The 24860-nt window shown below is 43.9% G+C and overlaps 1 protein-coding gene and 1 pseudogene across 3 annotated transcripts; one reads left to right on the top strand and one right to left on the bottom strand.

Annotated features, from left to right (window-relative positions):
- Positions 1-4941: 4941 nt before the first annotated feature.
- On the bottom strand, positions 4942-5240 carry LOC309347133 (cytochrome b-c1 complex subunit 6, mitochondrial pseudogene; annotated as a pseudogene). The gene has a single exon. The product of its transcript is annotated as a cytochrome b-c1 complex subunit 6, mitochondrial pseudogene (transcript).
- A 1970-nt stretch (positions 5241-7210) lies between these two features.
- Positions 7211-24572, top strand: PTAFR (platelet activating factor receptor). Of its 2 annotated transcripts, none has more exons than XM_081869376.1 (3): positions 7211-7535; positions 12864-13029; positions 21412-24572. In XM_081869376.1, the coding sequence occupies exon 3, from the start codon at positions 21461-21463 to the stop codon at positions 22520-22522; it is 1062 nt and encodes a 353-aa protein (XP_081725502.1). In that variant the 5' UTR covers positions 7211-7535; positions 12864-13029; positions 21412-21460; the 3' UTR covers positions 22523-24572. The 2 variants fall into 2 exon arrangements, with proteins under 2 accessions (XP_081725502.1, XP_081725503.1); XM_081869377.1 differs by lacking the exon at positions 7211-7535 and adding an exon at positions 12282-12731.
- The last annotated feature ends 288 nt before the right edge of the window (positions 24573-24860 follow it).

Here is a 24860-nt window from a genome sequence, read left to right as displayed (position 1 = left end):
ATAATAATAATAATAACGTGTATGTAAATTTGAAGCCCCCTTTGAGCTTGAAGTGGGACGCGGGTGGTGCTGTGGGTTAAACCACAGAGCCTAGGACTTGCCGATCAGAAGGTCGGCAGTTCGAATCCCCACGACAGGGTGAGCTCCTGTTGCTCGGTCCCTGCTCCTGCCAACTTAGCAGTTCAAAAGCACATCAAAAGCACAAGTAGATAAATAGGTACCGGACTTCCGGGTTGGCGCCATCGCCGAATGGCGGACTCCCTCCGAGCTCCGGAGGGAGCCTGCTCGGCAGGGGCTGGGTCCTACCGCGCCGGCGACGCGGGGACCCTCAAAAACCATGGGCGCTGAAACCCATGGACATGGTGACTCGGCTGGCACCTTTTGCGCCCCCCCGACCCGCGAAGGAGCCTTTTTAAAGGCTGCGGAACGGGTGACGGGGGGGTGCTTTGAGTCCTCCGCTTCCCCTGCCGAGCGAAGCCGCATGCCATTCGACGGAGAGCGCTGACTTCTTCTATTGAAAATTTGGACTTAAAAGAATAACCCGTGAGTAATTGGAACCTGGACTAAAAAGGGGGATAAGTTTTTTAAAAAATTCGGAGCGAGCGGGGGAGGCGCAAAAAGGAAGTCAGCCCCCCCCCCCTGTTGTAGAGGAGTTAAAGTAAAGGATTTGACAACTAAGATCGAGCGCAACCCTATTTTGACAAAGTTACTAACTTCGCGATGGAAAATTATAAGACTGAGCTGGAGGAGAAAAGTGGAATTGAATTAAAAAGCAACCCCCCCCCCCCGGAATCCTGGGAGCGATTTGTGAGAGCGCCGGGAGAAGAGAAAGAGAGGTTTTGACAGCTGTCAAAGAGCTGTCAAAGCGGAAGAACAAAAATGAGAACTTTGTTACGAGGACTTTGCCGGTTACATTTGTTATAAATTGGATACAAATTGCTTAAAACAAGGAATAACAAGTTATTTTGACTGGTGGGCGTGATCTGGAAGGGAACTGAGTTATTGCAATCCACCTAGAGGAGCTGAGGGATATTACAAGTATTGTTGGCTTGGAACTTGAATAGAACTTTTTATCTCCTGGGAAACTGCAGGAATGGAACACTATTTTGTCTACAGAGGTCTACACACTAAAGGAGACAATAGATTTATCTATTGAAGAATGGAAGGGACTTGGCATAATGTTTTGTTCCTGAATAACAGAGCCTCTGCAGAGGAATTAGAAGCTTTTGGAATTAGAACATTTGTGCAGGAGAGCAGGAAAAAAAAAAAGGAGGAGAGGGATTAACAAGAACAACAAGAATTGGATAAAGTTGGAAGTGGGAACATTTGGACAGTCAAGGAGGAGGAGGTAACAGTGGCAATGGTGAGGTGGTCTCAGGATTTTGGCCATTCAATAACCATGGCCCAATGGGAAAATTTATGGAAGATCAACTGGAAATTCACAAATTGTTACACGATTAGAGAGAACTTTCAAAAAATGCAACATCGATGGTATCTAACACCATGGAAACTCTCAAAAATGTATAAAAATGTGTCAAGCAATTGTTGGAGATGCGGAGACTCAGGAACATTCTACCATATGTGGTGGACATGTAGGAAAATACAGGTATTCTGGGAGAGTATACACGCAGAACTGCAAAAAATTCTAAAGATCTCATTCAATAAAAAACCAGAGGCCTACCTCCTGGGAATAACAGATTTGGATATTCCACAAAAGAGGAAGGGTATCTTTTTATATGCGACGGCGGCAGCAAGAGTTTTGATCGCAGCAAAATGGAAGAGTAATGAAATCCCCTCTATACAAGATTGGATCCAAAAGCTGACAGAATATGCCGAATTAGATGGTTTATCAGAAAAAATAAAGAATAAATCCAAACAGGAATTTGTTTCTAAATGGGAGGTTTTCAAAGAATATCTGAAAAACAAATATAGTAGTTTAAATTCTGTTGCAGCATTCGAGGAACTTCAGTAATAGTTGCTAGGTAGAGAGAAGAAATTAGATTTATTGAGAATAAGTTTAATTATGAAAAAAAATGTGTATTGGCAATAAGTAATTTGAACTTGAAATATGGAATAGACGGGAAGTTGGGTCTTTAGTGTTAAGACCAATAGATGTTTTATTGTTTGTCAAGAAAATTACGCGTCTATGGTTATTTTTGTAATTTGTGTGTAATTTGATACTTGTGGGGGGGGGGTTTTGTGTGTGTGTTTTCTTGTTTTTTCTTGTTGTATAAATAAATATTTTTTTAAAATTAAAAAAAAAAAAGGAAGTGGGAACATTTGGGACATCCAGATTTGAAAAGTCTAAGAAATAAAATTGGAGTTTTTACTCCTAAATATAAAAATCTGGATGGAAGAAATGGGCCTTTTTGAGATAGACTCCTTCCAAGATTGGACATTCGAAATTAAAGATGACTGGTAAAGGACTATGGCCTAGATAGATGTGGGAGCTCCAGGAAGACATCAGACGTTGATGAACATTGGGAACGCAACCGGGAAAGGGGGGAGGGAAATTTGGAATCCAAAGGGCGTAAAATTATATTTGATTATCTTAATTATATTTTACAATTTTATTTTAATTAATTATATTTGATTATTTTAATCTGTATTGTATATTAAAGGAGGGAACGCGCGGAAGGGAACAGGTCGATTTTAGGGGATGGGAAAATATTTTTAAAACTGGGCTAATGATAATAAGTTCAAAATCTGGGATAAGAATTTGCTGAATTTATTTGTAAAAATTGGAATACAAGAGGGGGAGGGGAGGGGAAGTCCTGGAAAGATGTTACTGAAAATAAGATTTTAAATTGGGATGTTTTGTTCTTTTTATTTCTTTTGTAATTGGAAATTTCTAATAAATATTATTTAAAAAAAAAAAAAATAGGTACCGCTCCGGCGGGAAGCTAAACAGTGTTTCCGTGCACTGCTCTGGTTTGCCAGAAGAGGCTTAGTCATGCTGGCCACATGACCCGGAAGATGTACACCGGCTCCCTTGGCCAATAAAGTGAAATGAGCGCCGCAACCCCAGAGTCGGTCATGACTGGACCTAATGGTCAGGGGTCCCTTTACCTTTACTTTGGCTTGAAGCCCCAGGCCAAATGGCCTTCCTGCCCTCCCCTTGTCCCATCCTACCCTGATAGTCCGTGGTTGGGGCTCTGCAGACCTGCAGCAAGATATTTGCTGGACCAAGGGTGAGGTCTAGCCTGTGGCCCTCTGAATATTTTTTGATGATTACTTCCATTATTCCTGAGCATTGGTCATGCAGATGTTCTTGGATGCCAACTCCCATCAGCCCAAAGTCTGGTCAGGAATGATGGACACTGGAGTCCAGAATCATCGGGGGGGGGGGGCTGCAGGTTCTCCATCTCCACCCTAAAGAAACTAGGAGTCATTATATTCAAATAATCACAAGATGGTGCTTGTAATCCCTGGATTGTGAAGCTGTCAGATTGAGTTTACTGTTTAATATGCATAAACACAAGGGATATTTCCTGCAAACAGAGACATGGAGAATGTACACAGCTCTTTTGGTTGCAAAACAATAAAAAATAATGCCAAAAAGTGGGGGGGGGGGGGAAATGCATTAGATCTCCATACACAACCATCAAAACAGAATACTATCCCAGCACATTAAACTGATTTATCTCTCCAAATACTGACCTTTCAAGAATGCCTACCAACTGTTAGCGTCAATAGCGAATGTTGCAGACCATTTGCACGCGTGATCCAGCATTGCTTGGAAAATGTACAATTTGACCAGAAAGTGTGGAAATCCTCCTGTTTATGTTGTCACTTTACAAGCATTTTTCACATTAACCGGAATAGTGTGGACCAACAGCAGTGTTTATGAAAACCCATCATTTAATTTAGGTTAATCCCTGATTCATCAAACTGTGGTAACAGCAGTTGAGTACAGTGGTACCTCGGGTTAAGTACTTAATTCGTTCCGGAGGTCCGTACTTAACCTGAAACTGTTCTTAACCTGAGGTACCACTTTAAGCTAATGGGGCCTCCCGCTGCTGCTGCGCCGCTGGAGCACAATTTCCGTTCTCATCCTGAAGCAAAGTTCTTAACCTGAAGCACTATTTCTGGGTTAGCGGAGTCTGTAACCTGAAGCGTATGTAACCTGAAGCGTATGTAACCTGAGGTACCACTGTATAAGGTATAAGAGCAAGGCTAGAATGTTAGACCGGGTCTGAGGAGACTTGATGTCATGGGCTCCTGGGGCAAACTCTCCATACTTGAGGAATGAGGCCATAAGCGCCAAGAAAAATGAAGAATGGAAGAGGGATTCGATCTCAGCGCAGACCCCAGGTGGCCCCATTTACTGCAGCGCCCTTGAACCCGAGGGACTGTTGGATGTCATTCTGTCACTATTTCCCCAACCTAAGATCACATTACCATCATCTTCAGATTTCAAGGACTCCATCAAAGCAACTGCAGTTGAGCCTTGATCCACTCACTGCTCCTTACGTCAACACTCTCTCAAGAGGATTGCACTGAGAGCTGATCTCTGCTGGTCCCTAGAACTGCAATATGTACCCACCACAGGAAGTGGAAGCCAAGAGCACTGGATTGCCATGGTAGACTTCTACTTGGCACAAACTCTTCCAGGAATAAAAAAAAAATGCCACATTTAAAGAGGAAAGGGCACAGGACAGTGGTGGGATAGGGGAGACCATCATGGGGATGCCTCTATATTTTTTATTTTTTTATTTTTTTGACAGGAAATATCTTTAATATCAGAAGTCTACAGAAACACTTTGTTAAGCAGCCACAAATCTTCTACATAACAGATGTATCCTGATGACAACTCTTAAATTCTCCCAGAATTACCACAGAGCTAGTTGCATTCACTTTCATATCACATGTGCAGAGCTGCATGTTTACTCAAACTGAACACTCAGGTTTTCATCAGCTATGCATGAGGACGACACAGGCTTATATTAACATTTATTTCAATTTGCTGAAGAGTTTATGAGCCACACAATGGTCTCTAGCATGCAAGAAGTCAAAGAGTTCCTCTGTACACTTCTCCTCTGTATGGGACTTGGATGACACTCGAGCATTACACTCCTCTAAACGTTCCCGAGCTTTCACACATTTCTCAATCTGTTCACAATGCTCCCTTAGAGTAGTTAAAGGATCCACAAGTTCTTCTTCCTCCCCCCCTCCTCGGGGTCCCCGCTTTGGCCCTCCAGCGCCTTCTCATCCTGCCGCTCCATCACCGCAAATCTCCCTCAAGCATTAACGGTAAACAGGCCGATGCAAATCCACATTATGCTCTGTTGTGGGCCAGCAGCCTCAAGGGAAGAATGTCTTCAGAAGCTGGTGGAATGTCAATACAGAGGGGACCTCCCATATTTCAGCAGGGAGTGCAGTCTGTAACTCCAAGATGGCACTAGATCCAGGCCAGCCAACACTGCAGAGGCGGGCAGGCAAGGTAAGTTTGCAAGGAGGAACAAGTCCAATAGAGGACACTTTGATCAAGATCTGCTCCAGCTGAAGCCAGACCTGGTAGCCTTGAGAAGACTGGAGTCAATACCTAACTGGTCTCTATTGAATTTTCATGCCTGGAATTGCTATGCCTGTCCATCACATCAGTGGTGATTGTTGCATGCAGGAGGACCATGGGCTTAAGTGTCAGGATGACACACAGAATACCTTTGGTGGTGTCACTTTTATTGCTATTGCACAGTTATTCTTCTGCAGAGACGGAAGCTGTTTGCTGTGATAAGCGTCCTGGGTGCATTCCAGGATTAGGCAACTGCATGTTGACTTACCCTTTCATGCTATGTCCAGTGGATCACTTCCAGAGCCTTTTCAATATATACTTGTACATTCTCTGAGGGGACGGCTTGCTTGTAACACAGAATTGGAACACAACTTTGCAAATCAGTACTGGGCTCAGGGCCAGCCCTACCATTAGGCAGAGTGTTATGAATCATCGGCCTCCTCAGGGAGTTGATGTGGGTGTCATGACAGGGCAGAAAGGTTTTTTGTTTTGTTTTTTTTGTATTTTTGATGGGGTTTAATTTGAGCACTCTGTATGATTCTTTGTGAGGCGTTCCCTCCTTTAAAAATGAAATACAGCAGCGGAACCCCAGTGCTGGCTTTATTGAATTTGTTTCTGAAGTAAAACCAGGACCAGAAGCACAAAGTCCTAATTGGATTTCCACTAGTAGCAGGATGTAATAATGATCATCACCATGTTTTGGAAGGACTTCAAGGGAGCCACCCTAACATCTTGGTACAAGAGAGCATGGCAGATAAAGTAGCTCTCATGCGGAAATTAACACAGAAACTGAAATTAGCAAAAGGAATATTACAGTACGTACACAAACATTCCGGAAAGTAAAAGACCAATCTCAAAGGTCAAAACAAAATAAAAAAATTCCTTCCAGTAGCACCTTAAAGACCAACTAAGTTAGTTCTAGGTATGAGCTTTCGTGTGCATGCACACTTCTTCAGATACACTGAAACAGAAGTCACCAGACCCTTCTATATAGTGAGAAGGTGGGGAGGGGTATTACTCAGAGGGGTATTACTCAGATATCTACCAATCACCCATTCCCACCACCCTTCTGAGTAATACCCCTCCCCACCTTCTCACTATATAGAAGGGTCTGGTGACTTCTGTTTCAGTGTATCTGAAGAAGTGTGCATGCACACGAAAGCTCATACCAAGAACTAACTTAGTTGGTCTTTAAGGTGCTACTGGAAGGAATTTTTTTATTTTGTTTTGACTATGGCAGACCAACACGGCTACCTATCTGTAATCTCAAAGGTGTATGCCAACTTGTGGATAGCGTAGCAAATAATAACCTGTGCTTTGTTTGTTTTACCTTCTGTCATAAAGCAATATGCTACAGCTGTAAGGGAAATGCTAACATCACATGGGGGTCCCCAAAGCTGAAGCTGGTGTGTGGTGTTTTTCTGATGAAGAGTCCTTGTTCAAATTGTGTTGTATGGGACTGTAGATCCTGAGTTGCTGGAAAATAGCAGTGAAAGTGATTTTTAAAAAATGGGATACAGAATTTGTTAGATGGGTTGCTCTCTCAGACACAAGGTGATACCAGAATAAAATTAGAAGTAGAGACCTGCTGAAGCATGTTGTGGGGCTGTGACTCACTCCCCAGAGAGTCCACTCCCTCTGCGGCGTGTTTGGTTTTTTTTGCTTCCTGCTATTACTACTAGTAAATGAGTTGGGCAACACGTTCAACATGATGGGATTTCCCAGGGCTTAATCCATAAACACGCAGAGAGAGAGTGTGTGTGCGTTTCGGTGCTTCCGGCACCCTACTCTTTCTACACAGGGAAAGCTTCCCTTTGATTTTCAACCAGTGATTATTCCCTTCCCGAATAAGTAAAAAGCCACACAGAGCACCTCTGACAGGAAGAAAGCCCAGTAAAAGCCTCCCAAGCCCTACCAAGGAAGACGTTCCCTCAGCTGTGGGAGAATGTGGAGCAGGATCTGAGAAGCAGCCTGAGGAGAAGGTCCAGGACCGGGGCTGATCTATATCCTGTGGAAAGGGGTAAGACCTTTGCTTGGTTTTGAGGTGGCGCTAAATAGGGATGGGTGAATCCGGCAGTTCCACTTTCTCTCAGTTTCTCTTTTTTCAAGCCTTAAATTCAATCTCCACATTTCCGGATTTATTATTTTTAAGTCCTCATGAAAATTAATCGGCACTTTGTGTCAGTTTATCCTAATATGCACACATTCACATGTAGTTTTGCCTAATAGACACATTTTTGAAGAACAATGTTCCCTGATGGAATACATTTGTATGAATTTGAAGGATCCAAAGGTAGGAAGTGGGCTCAGTCAGAGTGGTACGGAGCCCTAAAATCTGTAACCCCCTTGAGTGAAGCATCTTCCTGGTCAGTTAAGTGTTGTTGTTGTTGTTGCTTAGTCGTTTAGTCGTGTCCGACTCTTCGTGACCCCATGGACCAGAGCACGCCAGGCACTTCTGTCTTCCACTGCCTCCCGCAGTTTGGTCAAACTCATGCTGGTAGCTTCGAGAACACTATCCAACCATCTCGTCCTCTGTCGTCCCCTTCTTCTTGTGCCCTCCATCTTTCCCAGCATCAGGGACTTTTCCAGGGAGTCTTCTCTACTCATGAGGTGGCCCAAGTATCTGTCCTTCCAGTGAGCACTCAGGGCTGATTTCCTTAAGTGTAACTTTAGGCAATTTATGGTTTCCACTGGCTCCTCCTGAACTTCAGATTTGTGAGGGCTAGTAGTGGAGGTCTCCTTCCCTGACAAGCATCTCTTTTCTTACTTTCTTTATCAGTTGCTGGCATGACAGAGATTCAGATAGTTAATGATGCAAACAGAGCAAAGAGGATTTTTCTAATCATTATTATTCCCTCACCCTAAAACTCCCAATTCAGAGTTATCAAATGTTTTGGGAGGAGGATGCTGGGACAGACAAGGCATTTTGTATTTCAGGCTTTTATTGAGCTTACTCTTTTAAGTTCCGGTACAGACCCCTGGCCTTTGCATAAGATGTGCTGAGCAGAGAAAAGCCAGGATGTGCATATTGTTGAACATAACAAGGAACTATTTATGTCACATATGAAGAACTGCCTCATAAGAAGGGATGGAAGAATGTCAGTTTTAGTTCTCTCTGTTTCTCATGTTTTCATTCTTAAATTCAGTTTACATTCCTGCTGCACTTTGCTTTAAAAAAAAAATCCTCATGAAAATTCATCAGCATTTGGGTGAGAAATTCTCCTAAGAAACACATTTTTGTATGCTGTTTTGACTAATATACACACAACTTTTGCAAATGACATTTCCTAATGCAATGCATTTTTGTCTATTCTTTTCACTAATTTGTTAAATTTTATGTGCACTTTTCCTGGACATATGCATTTTTGGCAAACGTTGATTGGAGAACCGCATCACAAAATTGGGATAGGTTTCGAAGAAGGGCTGTGTTTTTGTTCTCATATAGTAGAGCATCTGCTTTGCAAGCGAAAGGTTCCTGATTCAATTCCAGGCATTTCCAACGAGGGCTGGGAAAGACTCCTTACTGGAAACCTTGGATAGCCAGTCAAGTTAGTCTATATATAGCTCAATGGACCAATTTGTCTGACTCAATACAAGGTGGCTTCCAACGTTTCTTGATTATGATTACTACTCTCCAAGAGACACTTATTTCCACATGTAATTGTGTGTGTGTGTTTGCGCATTTCAAATAGAACATGAGTAGCAGTGGCAGCACCATGTTTTGGAAGACCCTCAAGCAAGACATCCTCCATGGGTCCTGTTGTGATTAACTGGGTGAACCCCTTTTGCATGTGGAATGAGCAACATTTGGCAAATGAACCTTAAAGAGTAGACTTCACTCATTGCAATCACAGCCATGCACAGTGATGTTTGTAGAGTAATAAAAATATCCAAGTAGTTCATTGTAGGATGAACATAACTTGGATAGAAATGTTTCCTGGTCTATCCTAACTCAGGAGGTTAGAGGTACAGGGATAATCTGGGAATCTGGAGGTCCCTATATATCGTGTTGGGGAAAGGGGAGGTGATTTCACTCACTTCCCCTACACCCACTCCCTTGTGTTTATTTATTTCATATGGAATTGAAAATCATTGGTTTTCTTTTAGACTCTGTTACAGTTAGAGAAGGAGTGGAGGAACCTAGAGCCCTCCATATATTGTTGGACTACAACTCCCATCATCCCTCGCTGCTGGCCATGGTGGGTGAGGCTGATGGAGGTTGTGGTCTAACAACATCTGGAGGGCCACAGGTTCCCTGCCCCTGCATTAGCACCTCTAATCGAGGCAAAGTTACTACCACCACCTATCTTCATGTACCTTGGAGCCGCAGACTGTCTCGCCAGAGTGGTGCATGCTCTAGTTATCTCCAGCTTGGACTACTGCAATGCGCTCTACATGGGGCTACCTTTGAAGGTGACCCGGAAACGACAATCCAGAATTTGGCAGCTAGACTAGTGACTGGGAGTGGCTACCAAGACCATATACAGTGGTGCCTCACAAGACGAAATTAATCTGTTCCGCGAGTCTCTTCGTCTAGCGGTTTTTTTGTCTTGCGAAGCAAGCCCATTGACGGCATAGCGGATTAGCGCTATTAGTGGCTTATCGGCTTTCAGCGGCTATTAGCGGCTTTTAGCGGCTTTTAGCGGCTTATCGGCTTAGCGGATCAGCTGATAAGCGGCTTAGCAGCTTAGAAAAAGGGGGGAGGGGAAAAACCCGCAGGAACTCGCAAGACATTTTCATCTTGTGAAGCAAGCCCATAGGGAAATTCATTTTGCGAAGCGCCTCCAAAACGGAAAACCCTTTCGTCTAGTGGGTTTTCCATCTTGCGAGGCATTCGTCTTGCGGGGCACCACTGTAACACTGGTCCTGAAAGACCTACATTGGCTCCCAGTATGTTTCTGAGCACAATTCAAAGTGTTGGTGTTGATCTTTAAAGCCCTAAATGGCCTTGGCCCAGTATACCCGAAGGAGCATCTCTACCACCATCGTTCAGCCCGGACACTGAGGTCTAGCTCTGAGGGCATTCTGGTGGTTCCCTCACTGTGAGAAGCAAAGTTACAGGGAACCAGGCAGAGGCCCTTCTCGGTAGTGGCAACTACCGTGTGGAACGCCATCCCATCCGATGTCAAGGAAATAAACAACTATCTGACTTTTAGAAGACATCTGAAGGCAGCCCAGTTTAGTGAAGTTTTAATGTTTGATTGTGTTTTTAATATTCTGTTGGGAGCCACCCAGAGTTGCTGGGGAAACCCAGCCAGATGGTAAGGGTATTATTATTATTATTATTATTATTATTATTATTATTATTATCCAATTATCATCCCTGGTCTCTTCATGCCTGCTTGACCCTTTGTTTTACACCCCATTAGCAATGCTGTGATTTATATCATACAACTTTTTCTTGTGCGGAGAGAAGGTATGATGCAATTAGTTGATGCCAGACTGTGTGGGGTGAACAGGTTTGTTGAGATCAGAAGGAAATTGCAGAAACAAGGTCTCCTGATGATTCAGAGCCCTATTCAGCAGTGGTGTTAAGATTCTGATCTGTTTTCATATCCGGCCGCCCTGAAGTTTCAAGCACATCTAGACTCGGTCATAAGTCAAATTATGGTCATTCTCATCCTTACAAGCTCAGAGTTCTTTGGCCTAGTACCTCTCACCACACATAACATTGTACTTTCATGCAAGATAGCACAGAATTCTGTTTGATGGGTGGCAGGGGGAATGATGATGATGATATTGATATGAATATGTTACTTATACCCACCACCCACCTGACTAGGTTTCACCAGTCACTCTTGGCAACTTCCAACAGAATATAAAAAATATAATCAAACACCAGACATTAAAAATTTCCCTATACAGGGCTGCCTTCAGATGTCTTCTAAAAGTTGTCTAGTTATTTACCTCCGTGACAACTGCTGCAAGGGCGTTCAACAGGGTGGGCACCACTGCCGAGAAGCCCCTCTGCCTGGTTCCTTGTAACTTCTCTTTTCGCAATGAGGGAACTGCCAGAACGCCCTCGGAGCTGGACTTCAGTGTAGGCTGAATGATGGGGGTGGAGACGCTCCTTCAGGTATACAGGAGCAAGGCTGTTTAGGGTTTTAAAAGGCTTGTTGCTATTGTATTGATCACCAGCCAATGGGGCAGTGGGCAAGGGTGCCATCTTGAATAAAATATTGGGGGGCCCAGTTAAGCCCCACCCTGCATATGTAGCACATGCACACCACTTGAATGGCAATGCTCATTAACTTTGGGGGCGGGCTGGCCCCTTTGTTGTTGGACTACAACTCCCACCAACCCTAGCCAGCATGACCAATTAACAAGGATGATGGGAGTTGTGGTCCAATATAACATCAAGAAACCCGCACGTTGTCTATTTTTGAACAGGGATGGGAGACAAATTTGATTCCATTTGCATTTAAAGGTGAACACTTTCTGAAAAAAAGACATAGGCCGAAACAGAGCCAGACTTCTAAATTCACACTTATTCTTCGGATTTGGCAATGAATTTATCCAGTCAAGTAATGTGTACAAAAATGCATATGCTACCATAAATTGTGCATATAAACACATATATTAGTGAAAGTAACATTCCAAAGAGCATTATACTAAATAAAATTTCTCTGCAGAAATGTGCATTTATACAAAAATGTGCATATTTGGGGAAATTTGCAATTAAATGCTGATGAGGACTTTAAAGGGGGAAAATCACAAACTGGTGTTGAAATGTGAAGAACTGATCTTGAGATCAAAAAAATATGAGACTGAAAAATGTTGCTGACATCCTGTGTACAGAGAGGTATGATCCAGTGCAGGAGTTATGTGCCCTGCTTCTGACCCTCTCCAATATCTGTCAGGAAGCCTTGTGAGCATTGCATCATGTTTTACTGGTTCCATTTGAATCCTACCCGCTGAAGTGGCTGAGATTGTTGTGAGAAAAGCGTGTCGTTGCAGGCGAAAGCGTGCCACTCCAAGGGCAGCTGGGGTGGGGAGAGAGGTTGTCCGCCTGCTGCAAACTGACATTTTACTTGCAAAGGCCAGATGAAGGCGTCCTTGCAGCTTTGGGGCAATGGCTTTCTGTGCTAACTGGAAGGAAGTCATTAAACGTTGTCATTAGATTTATGACTAATGATAGCGAGAAGCTCTTTCCCTGGAGCTTTGGTAGCAGACAGACTGTGGCTCGGTCACAAGAGCCTTTCAGAAGCAAATCTAGGTTAGCAATGGCTTTTCTTGGCTCTCCTGCCCTCTTGCAGTTAATTGTCTTCCTCTTAGCCTTACTCAACATTGCATTTCCTTGGTGGCAGTGATGACACCCCTTGTTTCTTCACTCCCAATGACTACGCAGGTGCCTCTTGCGGGGTCCTTCTGGTTTGTGGAAGTTGGCAGCGTGGCAAAGAGCCTCAAGCTCCAGACTGGCAGAGGGTTCGTTTGCAAGCACCCAAGACTCACCTATTGATGAACTCCCTCCATCAGCTTGGATTCAGTGGAGAATATCCTTCCTCTAGACTCTGGTAAGTGGAGGCTGCTCTTACAGATGCAATTCTTAGGGCATTTGCTGGGAACATCTTCTGATTTTGCAGCCCTTTCCCAAAATGCTCAGAGGAGCTTGGTTGCACTCACAACATTGCATTTCCATTGAACAATAAGTACAATTATTGTTGTGATTGTGATTATATTTTGATTTCTTTCCTACCCTTCACCACTAGGTTTCAGACCTTGTTTCTGCGCTTAATATTAAAATTGGTTCAAAAGAAATAATGGCGATGATAAATATATTTAATAGTGTTAAAGTAATTATTATTATTTTTCAGGTCAGGCTTCCATTGGACTTTTTAATTTGTCTCTTAAACTGTGTCAAGGATTAACCATTACAAACATATAGAATTCAAATCCTGTTGTTGTTGTTTAGTCGTTTAGTCATTTAGTCGTTTAGTCTTGTCCGACTCTTTGTGACCCCATGGACCTCCACTATGACCTGTCCATCTTGGGTGGCCCTGCATGGCATAGCTCATAGCTTCTCTGAGTTATTCAAGCCCCTTTGCTATGACACGGCAGTGATCCATGAAGGGGATTCAAATCCTACACATAGTAAATACTACAAGGTTGGTGTATGCTAAAGCCCATAAACCATACAAATCAGATATAACGAGGGAAAATGGTGAGCAATAAAACTTGATTACATTAGCAACTATGTTAAAGAACAGAGGAAACTATCAATAGCAACTTGGCAAATGGTGTTTACTAACCAGTTACATAAAAAAGGGAACTGAGAATATCCAGAGGCTGAATGGACTACTTTCTCTTACAATGGGTAAAAGAGGTTTAGAAGTGTAATATCATAGCGCTTGAGGTGTAAATATAATATTATTCTCACCAAATGGTGTGTGTGTGTCTGTGTGTATGCTTAATAACGTTGTGTACTTTGATATGGTCTATTACAAATGCAAAAATTCTCTTTTTTGGTATGCTTCTTCTGGTAGAAGTAAAAGATTTTGAATTTAATAATAATAATAATAATAATAATAATAATAATAATAATAATAGCAGTGATGATGATGATGCACTCAGGGGGTCCCTCCCTGATTGTTCCCCTCCTCTTTGCCACTGTCCCTGCGATCCAAAGATTGCCCTCTTCCTCTGGGCCCAATGTGAATAAGCGTTCATAGAGAACAGGTGGGGTGAGCTGAGGTTGTTCCTGTCACTGCTCACTTAGTCCAAGAGAGGGCAGGGGACCAGCCATGCCTCAGGGACAGAGCTTCTGCTTTGCATGCAGAAGGTCCTGGGTTCAACCCCTGGCATCGCCAGGTAGGGCTGCGCATGCCTCCTGCCCGAAACCCTGGACAGCCACTGCCGATCAGTGTAGACAATACTGAGCCGAGTGGACCAAGAGTTTGCCTTAGTTTAAGGCAGCTCCCTATAAGACATCATGAGTATGAGGCATGAACTTCTGCAGGTAACCAGCACACAGGCAATGATATACAGCAGCAGCGCCATTATATGTGGTGGGCAGCTCTGAGCTGTCCACCGTTGTAACTACTCACAACGCACTGACAAGACAGCTGCTTGGAGTACTGTGGGCACTTTGAAATGGCGGCTTCTCAGCCACCTACCATTGCTGCTAAGTAATACCAGACCTTGTCTGGCAGGAGGGCAGGGAGAGGGCTAAAAAACAACAACCCAATAGCATTATCCAGGTGGGCCCTGACTGAGTTCTGCTGCCCGAAAATGCTGGCTACTTATGCTACATCTATGAGCTGGAGGCTGCATGCACACAACATATTTGAAGCACATGACTCCCCCTTGCCAAAGAATCCTGGGAACTGTAGTTTGTAAAGGGTGTTGGGAATTGTAGTTCTGTGAGGGACAAAGTAGAGCTCCCAGGATTCTTGGGGAAGGGGAAGTTATGCTGTTTAAATATTTGGTGTGTCCGCAGATAGGGTGTTTAAACTTCCTTTCAATGTATGGCATTGGGTGGGTGCAATGTATTGCATTGGGTGGGACGTGGGTGGCGCTGTGGGTAAAACCTCAGTACCTAGAACTTGCCGATCGCATGGTTGGCGGTTCGAATCCCCACGGCGGGGTGAGCTCCCGTCTTTCGGTCCCAGCTCCTGCCCACCTAGCAGTTCGAAAGCACCCCCAAGTACAAGTAGATAAATAGGTACCGCTTTATAGCGGGAAGGTAAACGGCGTTTCCGTGTGCTGCGCTGGTGCTGGCTCGCCAGAGCAGCTTTGTCACTCTGGCCACGTGACCCGGAAGTGTCTCCGGACAGCGCTGGCCCCCGGCCTCTTAAGTGAGATGGGCGAGCAATCCCAGAGTCGGTCACAACTGGCCCGTACGGGTAGGGGTACCTTTACCTTTACCTACTAAGGTGGGCATGTGACGGACAAGTCCCCTCAGCAATTTCCCAAACATCCAACTTTCATTTAAATAAAAAATCAAGTCAAATTAAGTCACCAGCCTTTTGAACTTGTGTGGAGAGATAAGAAGACCTGACTGCAGGCATTGTTCTACCAAATTACTCCCTCAGAAGTATCTTTGGAGTGCTCATGTGCCCGCCTTGACATTCCTTTTATCCGTAGGACTGTTCAGTCCAAGCCTTGTTTAAAGATAAATAACTCGAAGAAGGGAGAGATGGGGGTGGAGGCAACCTGGAGTTAACAGCACCTGGAGAATGAATTCTAGAGCGGGAAGAGAAGGGCCAAAGTTCAATTATGGTGGTGGTGATGGGATAAGGGGAGGGAGAGCAGAGAAAGGAGGAAAGATTTGTCCCACATTTAAAGACTTCTGAAAGGGAAATGACACTGTATTCACACTCCTATGCTAAACATTTTTTCTCTGAAGTTCCATTGATTTGGATAGACTTGGCTTATAAGGAGGCACCCTCAGAATTCAGGGATGTGCAAATCTATCAGTTTTGCTTTCTATCCGCCCCCCCTCCCCCATTCTTAAGTTTGGTTCTCCACATATCCTTGTGAATTTAAAAAAAAAAAAACTTCCCATGAGGACTCACCAGCTTTCTATAGTGTATTTCTCCCAATAAACACATATTTGTATGTGCATTTTTCTACACAACACTTCACTAGAGTCAAAACAAAATAAAAAAATTCCTTCCAGTAGCACCTTAAAGACCAACTAAGTTAGTTCTTGGTATGAGCTTTCGTGTGCATGCACACTTCTTCAGATACGAAGTGTGCATGCACACGAAAGCTCATACCAAGAACTAACTTAGTTGGTCTTTAAGGTGCTACTGGAAGGAATTTTTTTATTTTGTTTTGACTATGGCAGACCAACACGGCTACCTACCTGTAACTGAAACTTCACTAGAGAACTGCATTGCAAAGTGCGAATTTCAACAGAAGGTTGTGTTTTGGTTCTCATATTATTTTGAAAAATACATATTAGGAAGGTTCACCTTTAAATGTGAACTGCTACACTTGGGTGCAGTGTTGAAGGAAGTATGCTGTACATGAAATGTAATGGGTATGTGGATGTCAGGGATGGAAGGATCTGCCAATTTCAGTTCGCTCATTTTCTCATTTTTCCAATCTTAAATTCAGTTCTCTACATCTTGCAGCTATTTGTGATTTTTTTTTTAAATCCTCATGAAAATTAATCAGCAGTTTTGTGAGAGTTTTTCCTAATAAACAGTTTACATGCAGTTTTGCTTTCTGTACACAGTTTTGCAAGACGTTTCCACTAATAGATGCATTTTTGCAAACACTGTTCGGTTGGAGAACTGAATTGCAAAATTCTGCTAAGTGTGAATTTTGAAGGATAGCTGTGTTTCGGTTGTTATATTGTTTTGAAAACTGTGGATTTGATAAGATTAGGCTTTAAATGCATACCAAACTGAACGCTCCTGCTCCCATCCCTAGTCAGTGCCATTTTGCTCTTTGCCTCAGACAGCAAAATTTCTTAGGCTTGCTCAGGCCTAAGCTTCCTCATCCTTGCTCTAAAGGACAAGAGACACCCAAAGTGTAAAGAGGCTTCCAGAGTTAATCAAGCAGCATGGCACAAAGTTAATGGGCAGATGACCTTATCTGGAAAAAGTGGTAAAATATGACTGTGGGAGGAGGAAGCTCAGAGTTCTAAGAAAGAAAAGGTGTTTGTGGTTCCACTTCCTCTTTCCAAGCAACACAACTGAAGAAACAGGAGCTTACCAGCAAAAAACAACAACCCCAAAACACACATTAAAAATATTTCATGCCAGGGCCAAATAAGGGCACAAACTTCTCTATTTTCCACTTAGTTACTTATTACTCTAATTCCCCACCCTTCCTCCAAGGAGAACAGGGAAGTGTTTGTGGGTGTCTCCCCCCCTCTTCCTTTATTCTTTAAAATCCTAACAGCAATCTTGCAAGGTAGATTAACGAGAGAGAGAGAGAGAGAGATAGAGACTTTCTCCAAGTCTACCAATGAGATCTTTGTAATACAGTAGCTGAATAAAATCTGGGCCCATGTAACACCCATGCTAATCTGGCACTGTAACCCAGACTTCTGAATAAAGTTACTAGTCTGCATTTTTTGCTTTTTTTACTACCCTGCTGGGAGCCGGCAAAAGAAGGGAGGGTGAGTCCAGTCCAGAGGCAGATTTAGGGCAGTGCAACCGGTCCCAACTGCACAGGGCATTGCAACTATGAGCTGGTGAACTGAGCAGAACGGAAGGTGAGGGGCAGGAGGGTGAACTGAATTTTGGCCTTGCACAGGGTGCCATTGAAATTTGAAAGACCAATATCTGCTCCTGTTCAATCCTCCCTCCAACAACCTGTTTCATTTTGGCGTTGAGCACAGAGGGCAGACAGAGCAGTCTGCCCATCCTTTTCCAGCCTTCCCACCTGTGTAGAATTCCAATAAATCAACTGCTTGCAATTTCTTTTCACCTGTGGGTATTAAGCTAGTGCTTAAATACAAAGCTGTTCTTACTACTACAATACACTCTCTCACACCCTTCTTGGTTTAAGGCTGTGTCCACACGAGGGTTTTCATGTGTGTGTTTGTGCACCTTCAGTTTTATGCCTCTGAAATTTCTCAGTGTTTCCCATCCAGCCTAGTGGGTGGTGCTTGTTGGGATATATTCGGGATGTTGTGTCCTCCCCTCAGTTAACAGTTCCCCACTTTCCCTAAGTTCCTCGAGTCTGAGATCTGTTCTGGGCATGCACCCAGGTATTTGTGCCAGACCCCCAGGGAAGGATAACCTCAAAGGGAGCATGCGCCATGACTTCCATAAGAGGTCAAAACAGAGGCAGCAATGTATGTCTGCTCAGCTGTAAGTCACTCTTTATTCCAGAAATGCAGCTTCACTTTATCAGCTTGCACCTCAGGCCTAGATTCTTCCAGGCACCAAGTCCTTCAGCAAACCTCTGATTCTCAGGGCTACTTCAGCATCGTGCTTTCTTCAGAGTGTCAAATTCTCCTTTCTCCAATATTGTCTCCTCAGGAGTAAGTCCCAAACCACAGGGACAGTCAATTCCGACCAGAGCTGCCTCAGGATTCCAGAGGAGGCTCTCCCCCAAAAGTGGACAGGGGTCTTCTGTATCAATTCTCTAGGCAGCGCTTAAATCCAGGCCTCACAGAATAGCTCAGTTGGTTAGACTGTGGTGCTGACAACACCAAGGTTGCAGGTTTGATCCCAGTAAGGGACAGCTGCACTTTCCTGCATTGCAGGGGGTTGATTCTATGTGATTCTATGCCTCCCCAGGATGCAGGGGGACTAGATGAACATGGGCTGTTGGTCTCACCCCTTTGGCCTCACCCCATGATGCTTAGGGGAACAGTCTGAAGAATGTGAGGACCACCTAATTTATGTGGAGGTATCTAATTTAGGCATTCAGCTTAACCATCCTGTTCCCTGTGTCTCCACTAGGCTTCCTCCTCTTCTCCCCTCCCTCTGGTGCTTTTTACATCCTCCCTGTCTCCCCTTCCTTCCTTCTGCCTAAGGTACCACAGCTAAGCTCCTTCTCTGCCATTAGGTAGCAGGTGGAATGTGCCCTGCCCTTCTTCTCACACAGGAGGTGTGATCAGGCAATGTCCAAATGTGGTCTCCTCAGGAGTCAATGCCTGGTTGATGCCTGCTGGCCATGCATGCAGGTATTTGTTTAGCTGTGACTACACATTATTTTTTTAAAAAAAAAACATTTTCCCATATATGAGATCCGCACAAAAGAGCAGTCAAAGATAAGTAAATAAATATGAGTCACTTCAAATCAAGCAAGCATTTGGAGCTGATTGTATTGAAGGCCGCCACTTTCTGTCTTCCGTTCTTCCTTTCTGACATCCTGTAGTTGCATGAGTAAATGTTATTTTTGTTTTCAATGCAGATATTTTGGCAAACGGTAGTTTTCCACAAGAGCTCTGCTAAAAGAATAAAAATAAAGTTCCGCAACAACTAGTAGGAAAGGACAGGCTACATCCTTTCCTTTGGGCTGATGGAAGCAGAGGTTGTGTGACAACAGAATTGCCACCACACATGTAAAAATATCTGTCTACACAGCATGCTTCACTTCGTATGTCCACAGCTGGGTAATGTTCAAGTTTATATCAGATTTTTGTTCCCGGTCTGATTACCCGCAGATTGGGAAAATCTAAATTTAACAGGGGGGTGAGGAGGACATTAGGTGGACAACACAAAAAAATATAGACACAAGCAGTTTCAAAATCCACATTAAACTCCAGTGTGAATGAGTTGCTTGTGATGACTGTACTCAAATCATTTTCACTCCTTAGCAAAATGAGTTTTGCAGGCTTTCTTACTACACAAAAAACGCACACAACTAAATCTGTTTGAACAGAAACAGTAGTATGGGGAAAGAGGTATGTACACCATAAGAGGGTCTGGAAATCAAGCCTTACAGGGAGTGGTTGAAGGAGCTGGGTATGTTTAGCCTGGAAAAGAGGAACCTGAGAGGAGATACGATGACTATCTTCAAATATTTCAAGGGCTGTCACATGGAAGATGGAGAAAGCTTGTTTTCTCCTGCTCTGGAAAGTAGGACTTGAACCGACGGCTTCAAGTTATAAGAAAGGAGATTCCGACTGAACATATGGAAAAACTTTCTGACAGGAAGAGCTGTTTGCCAGTGGAACAGACTCCCTCGGGAGGCTGTGGGCTCTCCTTCCTTGGAGGTTTTTATGCACAGGTTGAATGGCAATCTGTTATGGATGCTTTAGCTGAAATTCCTACATTGCAGGGGGTTGGACTTGATGACCCTTGGAGTCCCTTCCAGCTCTATGATTCTATCTTCTGAAAAATGAATGTGGTTTTTTTTCAGCCTGAGACTCAATTTACATCCTGTGAAAGGCAGAATCCTAAAATGTTAAAACCCAGTTAATTGATGAGTTGGCAGTGGTATCTCTTTTACAATTACTATTTACTTTTATTATATTATATATGTACAGTTTTATGCTGTAATAATATAATAATAAATTATTGTTCCTAAGTAAGCATGCTTAGGACTGCAGCATTGTTGTTGTTGTTTAGTCGTTTAGTCGTGTCCGACTCTTCGTGACCCCATGGACCAGAGCACGCCACGCACTCCTGTCTTCCACTGCCTCCCGCAGTTTGGTCAAACTCATGCTGGTAGCTTCGAGAACACTATCCAACCATCTCGTCCTCTGTCTTCCCCTTCTCCTTGTGCTCTCCATCTTTCCCAACATCAGGGTCTTTTCCAGGGAGTCTTCTCTTCTCATGAGGTGGCCAAAGTATTGGAGCCTCAGCTTCCGCCGGCAGCATTAGGCCTCATAAAAATAGCTGTTTTCAAATCTATTTATTTTTTTAAAAAAATAACAGCATAGGCATCTTGTTGTTTTATCCAAGAAAACACGAACAAATTAAGCAGGGGATTTTAATTTTTTTTAACCACACCACATTGCCAAATTACACAATTCTTTCTGTGGTTAATGTGACCCGTGGGCACTTCTCAATCTCACGGGGCAAGATCCTCTTCTGCCGATGTCTCTTTTCTACAGAGCTTTCACTTCCTCTTAGGAAGCAGTAAGAGGTTTAACATAGTCACACTGCTTTACAAAGTGTCAATCAAGCTGTGTAGTCTGAAAAAGTCAAATGATTCTTCTGTTCAGAAACAGGTGTGGTGCCATTCCGGGTTTTTGCAGGGGCTAGTCTAGGGCCCCCAAACTCCAGGTCCTTTCATTTGGGCCCCAGATCTCCTATCCCTCCCCCACTTTTCAAAAACCTTTTTTAAAGCTAGGGATGTTAAAGTCCATCAAAAATGGAAATGGGAACTGAAATGCCAGTTTGCTTATTCATCCCATCTCAGGACAGCGGGGGTTAACCACCTCCCTGTCAGGGATTGAACTTCTGCATACAAAGCATTGTGTTTCATTGCTGAATGTTGCCTCCCTCTTGTATTATTCATTTCCTTCTCTCTCTTTTCAGGATAAGAAAAACAGAGCTTCATTAAAAGAATAACGTGATTGCTGCAGCCATGTCCCGAAAGGGTGAAAGTAACAACTTTTCATCGCTTCCCGTCGTGAAGGAAGATTGTCACGTGGATTCCGAGTTCAGATATACCCTGTTCACTGTCTACTATAGCATCATTTTCATTCTGGGCTTTATAGCCAACAGCTACGTCCTGTGGCTTTTCACACGGGTTTATGCTACGAAGAAACTAAACGAAATAAAGATATTCATGGTCAGCTTGACGACAGCCGACCTGCTCTTCCTGATCACGTTGCCAATGTGGATCGTATATTACCACTACAGAGGAGACTGGATCATGCCCAGCTTTTTGTGTAACTTGGCTGGTTACTTATTCTTTGTGAACACCTACTGCTCAGTTGCCTTCCTGGGAGTCATAACGTACAATCGGTACCAAGCAGTCACAAAGCCCATTTCGGCAGCTCAGTCTACCACGCGGAGAAGGGGCATCTATGTCACAATAGCTATCTGGGTCCTGATCGCGGGCCCTTCCTCATACTTCCTGTTTGGCAGCGGCACTACCCAAGAAGGGCATGTGACACGCTGTTTTGAGCGCTACGACCCAGAAAGCAGTAACATCCCTGTCCTTGCCTCCCACATCGTCATTTGCATTTGTTTCTTTATCACCTTCCTGATTGTCGTGGTATGCAATGCCTCCATTATCCGAACACTGCTCGCCCAAAAACCTCAAGCTCGGAAGAGCGCCCACATCAGGCAAAGGGCGCTCTATTTGGTGTGCACTGTCATGATTGTGTTTGTGGTATGTTTCGTGCCTCACCACATTGTGGACCTTCCCTGGACCTTGATGGTTCTGGGCAAATGGGATATAAGCTGTAGGAGCAAAAGGTGGTGGGATCACATCCATCAGGTGACCCTGTTCCTCCTGGGTGCCAACTGCGTTCTGGATCCTGTCATTTACTGCTTCCTCACCAAAAAGTTCAGGAAACACCTTTCTGAGAACTTGAAAAACATAAAGGACAGTCGAAAGTGTTCCAGGCAAACAACTGAGACCACCGTGGAAGGGATGGTGGCGATGGAAGAGGGCTTCCATGCCTCCATCAAACCTTAAAAGTCTTCTTTTCTGCTTATGCAGCAGCAAATACAAGCTGGTGACTGGCACAGACTCTGCATTTCATCAAGAGCCTGGCAGATGCACACAGCTTTCCAGCTCTTCCCTAGATGCAACGGCAGGAACTGGAATGCACTTAGGAGAGCTAGAACACTGTGACTCAGGAGAGAACGCGGACTGTCTAAGTTGTCCTTTGTTGTTGTAACAAAAGGGAAATGCTTGGAATCACTTATGATGTCTTTTAAAAAGATGGGCATTACATTCGTTTTTTGGTTCGGATCCGGATTGTAGTGACATTTAGTTCCATAATTTCATCCTGAAGCTAGCTCAGAACTCTCAGGAGAGGGTTGGGCATCAGGGATGGGGATCCTTGGGCACCTGCTGAGATCTGCCTCTCATCGCAAAGCCCACTGCCAACCCTTAGAGCCTCCTGGCTTTCTACTTATTCCCCCCAGAGTGACTGAGCTATCTCAGCTGTGAAATGAACAAGAAAAAGGAACATCAGTGTTGGCTCAGCTCAGCTTCCTCCTTTCAGTAGCCATTCAGATTGGGCCTTCAGCAGTGAAAAGATGGTCAATAAAGGCAAATGGGGCACAACCCCACAAATTTGAGCCTACCCCCACCTGCCTGCTTTCTTTTTTACACTTGGCCATGGGATGGCTCTGGCTCCTACTGCTGGTTTCCCTGACTTTCACCCAGTGGGCACCAGCCACCCTGACCCAGAGAAAGAGGATAATTGACTGGCAACTGTGACAGTGGCATGGAGAAGGTGGGCCTGTCAGGGAGGAGGCTCCACTGAAGGCATCTAACCTAAAACATGCACACTTCCCCCAATCACTCTTGAATTAATACTATTTGGGCTTCAAAAGCAACAGGGACTATTGCAACACTCAGTGGCCATAGAACAGGGAAGGGGAACCAATAGCCCTCCAGACTTTGATAGATTACATCTTCCATCATCTCATAGCTGTCAACGTTTCCCCTTTTTTAAGGGAAATCCCCTTATTCCGAATAGGATTCCTCACAAGAAAAGGGAAAAGTTGACAGCTATGTATCATCCCTGATCACTAGTCATGCTTACTGGTAGCTGAGCCCAGCAACAACTGGAGGGCCACGTTCTCCATCTCTACCATAGGCTGTCATCCAGAAATCATCATAATCTGAGAGCAGAGATTTTGCGTAAATTTACCTGCAGGTCTCAGGTGTGCATTCAATGCACACATGGTAGAAATTTCAGGAAATGAGGGGAGGAAAGGAATGGGTTCAGGAATAGACCATAGCTCAGGGGTTGAGAACATGCTTTTGCTATAATCAGGTCATTGACTGATTAATGTTCTCTGGGCTTCTAAATGTTTTTGTGGGGAGGGGGGTGTTATTGGTTTGTTTTTGTTTTATTGTGTTATTTTGTATTCTCATTTTGTATTTTTATGCTGTGAACCGCCTCGTGATTTTTGGATGAAGGATGGTATAAAAATTTAATAAGTAATAAAAAAATAATGCTGCTTCTCATTCAGAAGTTCCAAGGTCAAATTCATGCCATCTCTAGCTGAAAAGTTCAGATAGCAGGTGTTGGCTAATATTCAGATTGGATATAAGACTGCTTAACGTGTATTTAAAATATTTCCACATCACTGCTTTTGTGATGTGAGGAGGGTAGGAGAAAGCCCTAGATCAGGCATAGGCAAACTCAGCCCTCCAGATGTTTTGAAACTACAATTCCCATCACCCCTAACCACTGGTCCTGTTAGCTGGGGATCATGGGAGTTGTAGGCCAAAAACATCTGGAGGGCTGAGTTTGCCAATGCCTACTCTAGATCATAGAGGGCTGGTCCCTACCCAAATAGATTATCCATTTTTCTGCTTGGCAAACCACAGCACCAATGAAATGGCACTCAGAAGTAAAAGTGAGAAGCCACTGTAAATACCATGCTTATTCACTGCATATACAAAAACTATGCTAACACCATACACTATCATGGAAAGCCTGAAAAGCTGTATACCTGTTGCTTGTCAGTAGTTTCATTAATAAAAACGACAGCTCTAACCGTTATAGCTATTCAGCACTGCTACTTTCAGCCCAGTGGGCATGTCTGTAGATTTTTTTGGTGTAGGATCATATTGAGGGTCACACTAGTACAGATGTGTGGAAAAGAATAGCAGGTTCTAGGCTAGGGACTTTTACCCATGGGCTGAGAACACCAGAGAGGGGCAGGAAAACATGAACAGGATGGGAGACAGAAGACCACCAAGTGGAACGTCTGGGATGTGGAAGAGCTACACTGCAGCTTCTGGGTCCACTAGGATGAATCCTCACACTTCCTCCTGCTGTCAAATCCAG

The sequence above is a fragment of the Podarcis erhardii genome, assembly GCF_964252035.2.
Source record: "Podarcis erhardii genome assembly, chromosome: 7".
Lineage (NCBI taxonomy): Eukaryota > Metazoa > Chordata > Lepidosauria > Squamata > Lacertidae > Podarcis > Podarcis erhardii.
The sequence above is the reverse complement of the archived record's forward strand: the minus strand, read 5'-3'. Positions and strand labels throughout refer to the sequence as shown.

Coding starts and splice junctions, on each gene's coding strand:
- PTAFR (XM_081869376.1), top strand. CDS start 21,461: ATGTCCCGAAAGGGTGAAAGTAACAACTTTTCATCGCTTCCCGTCGTG.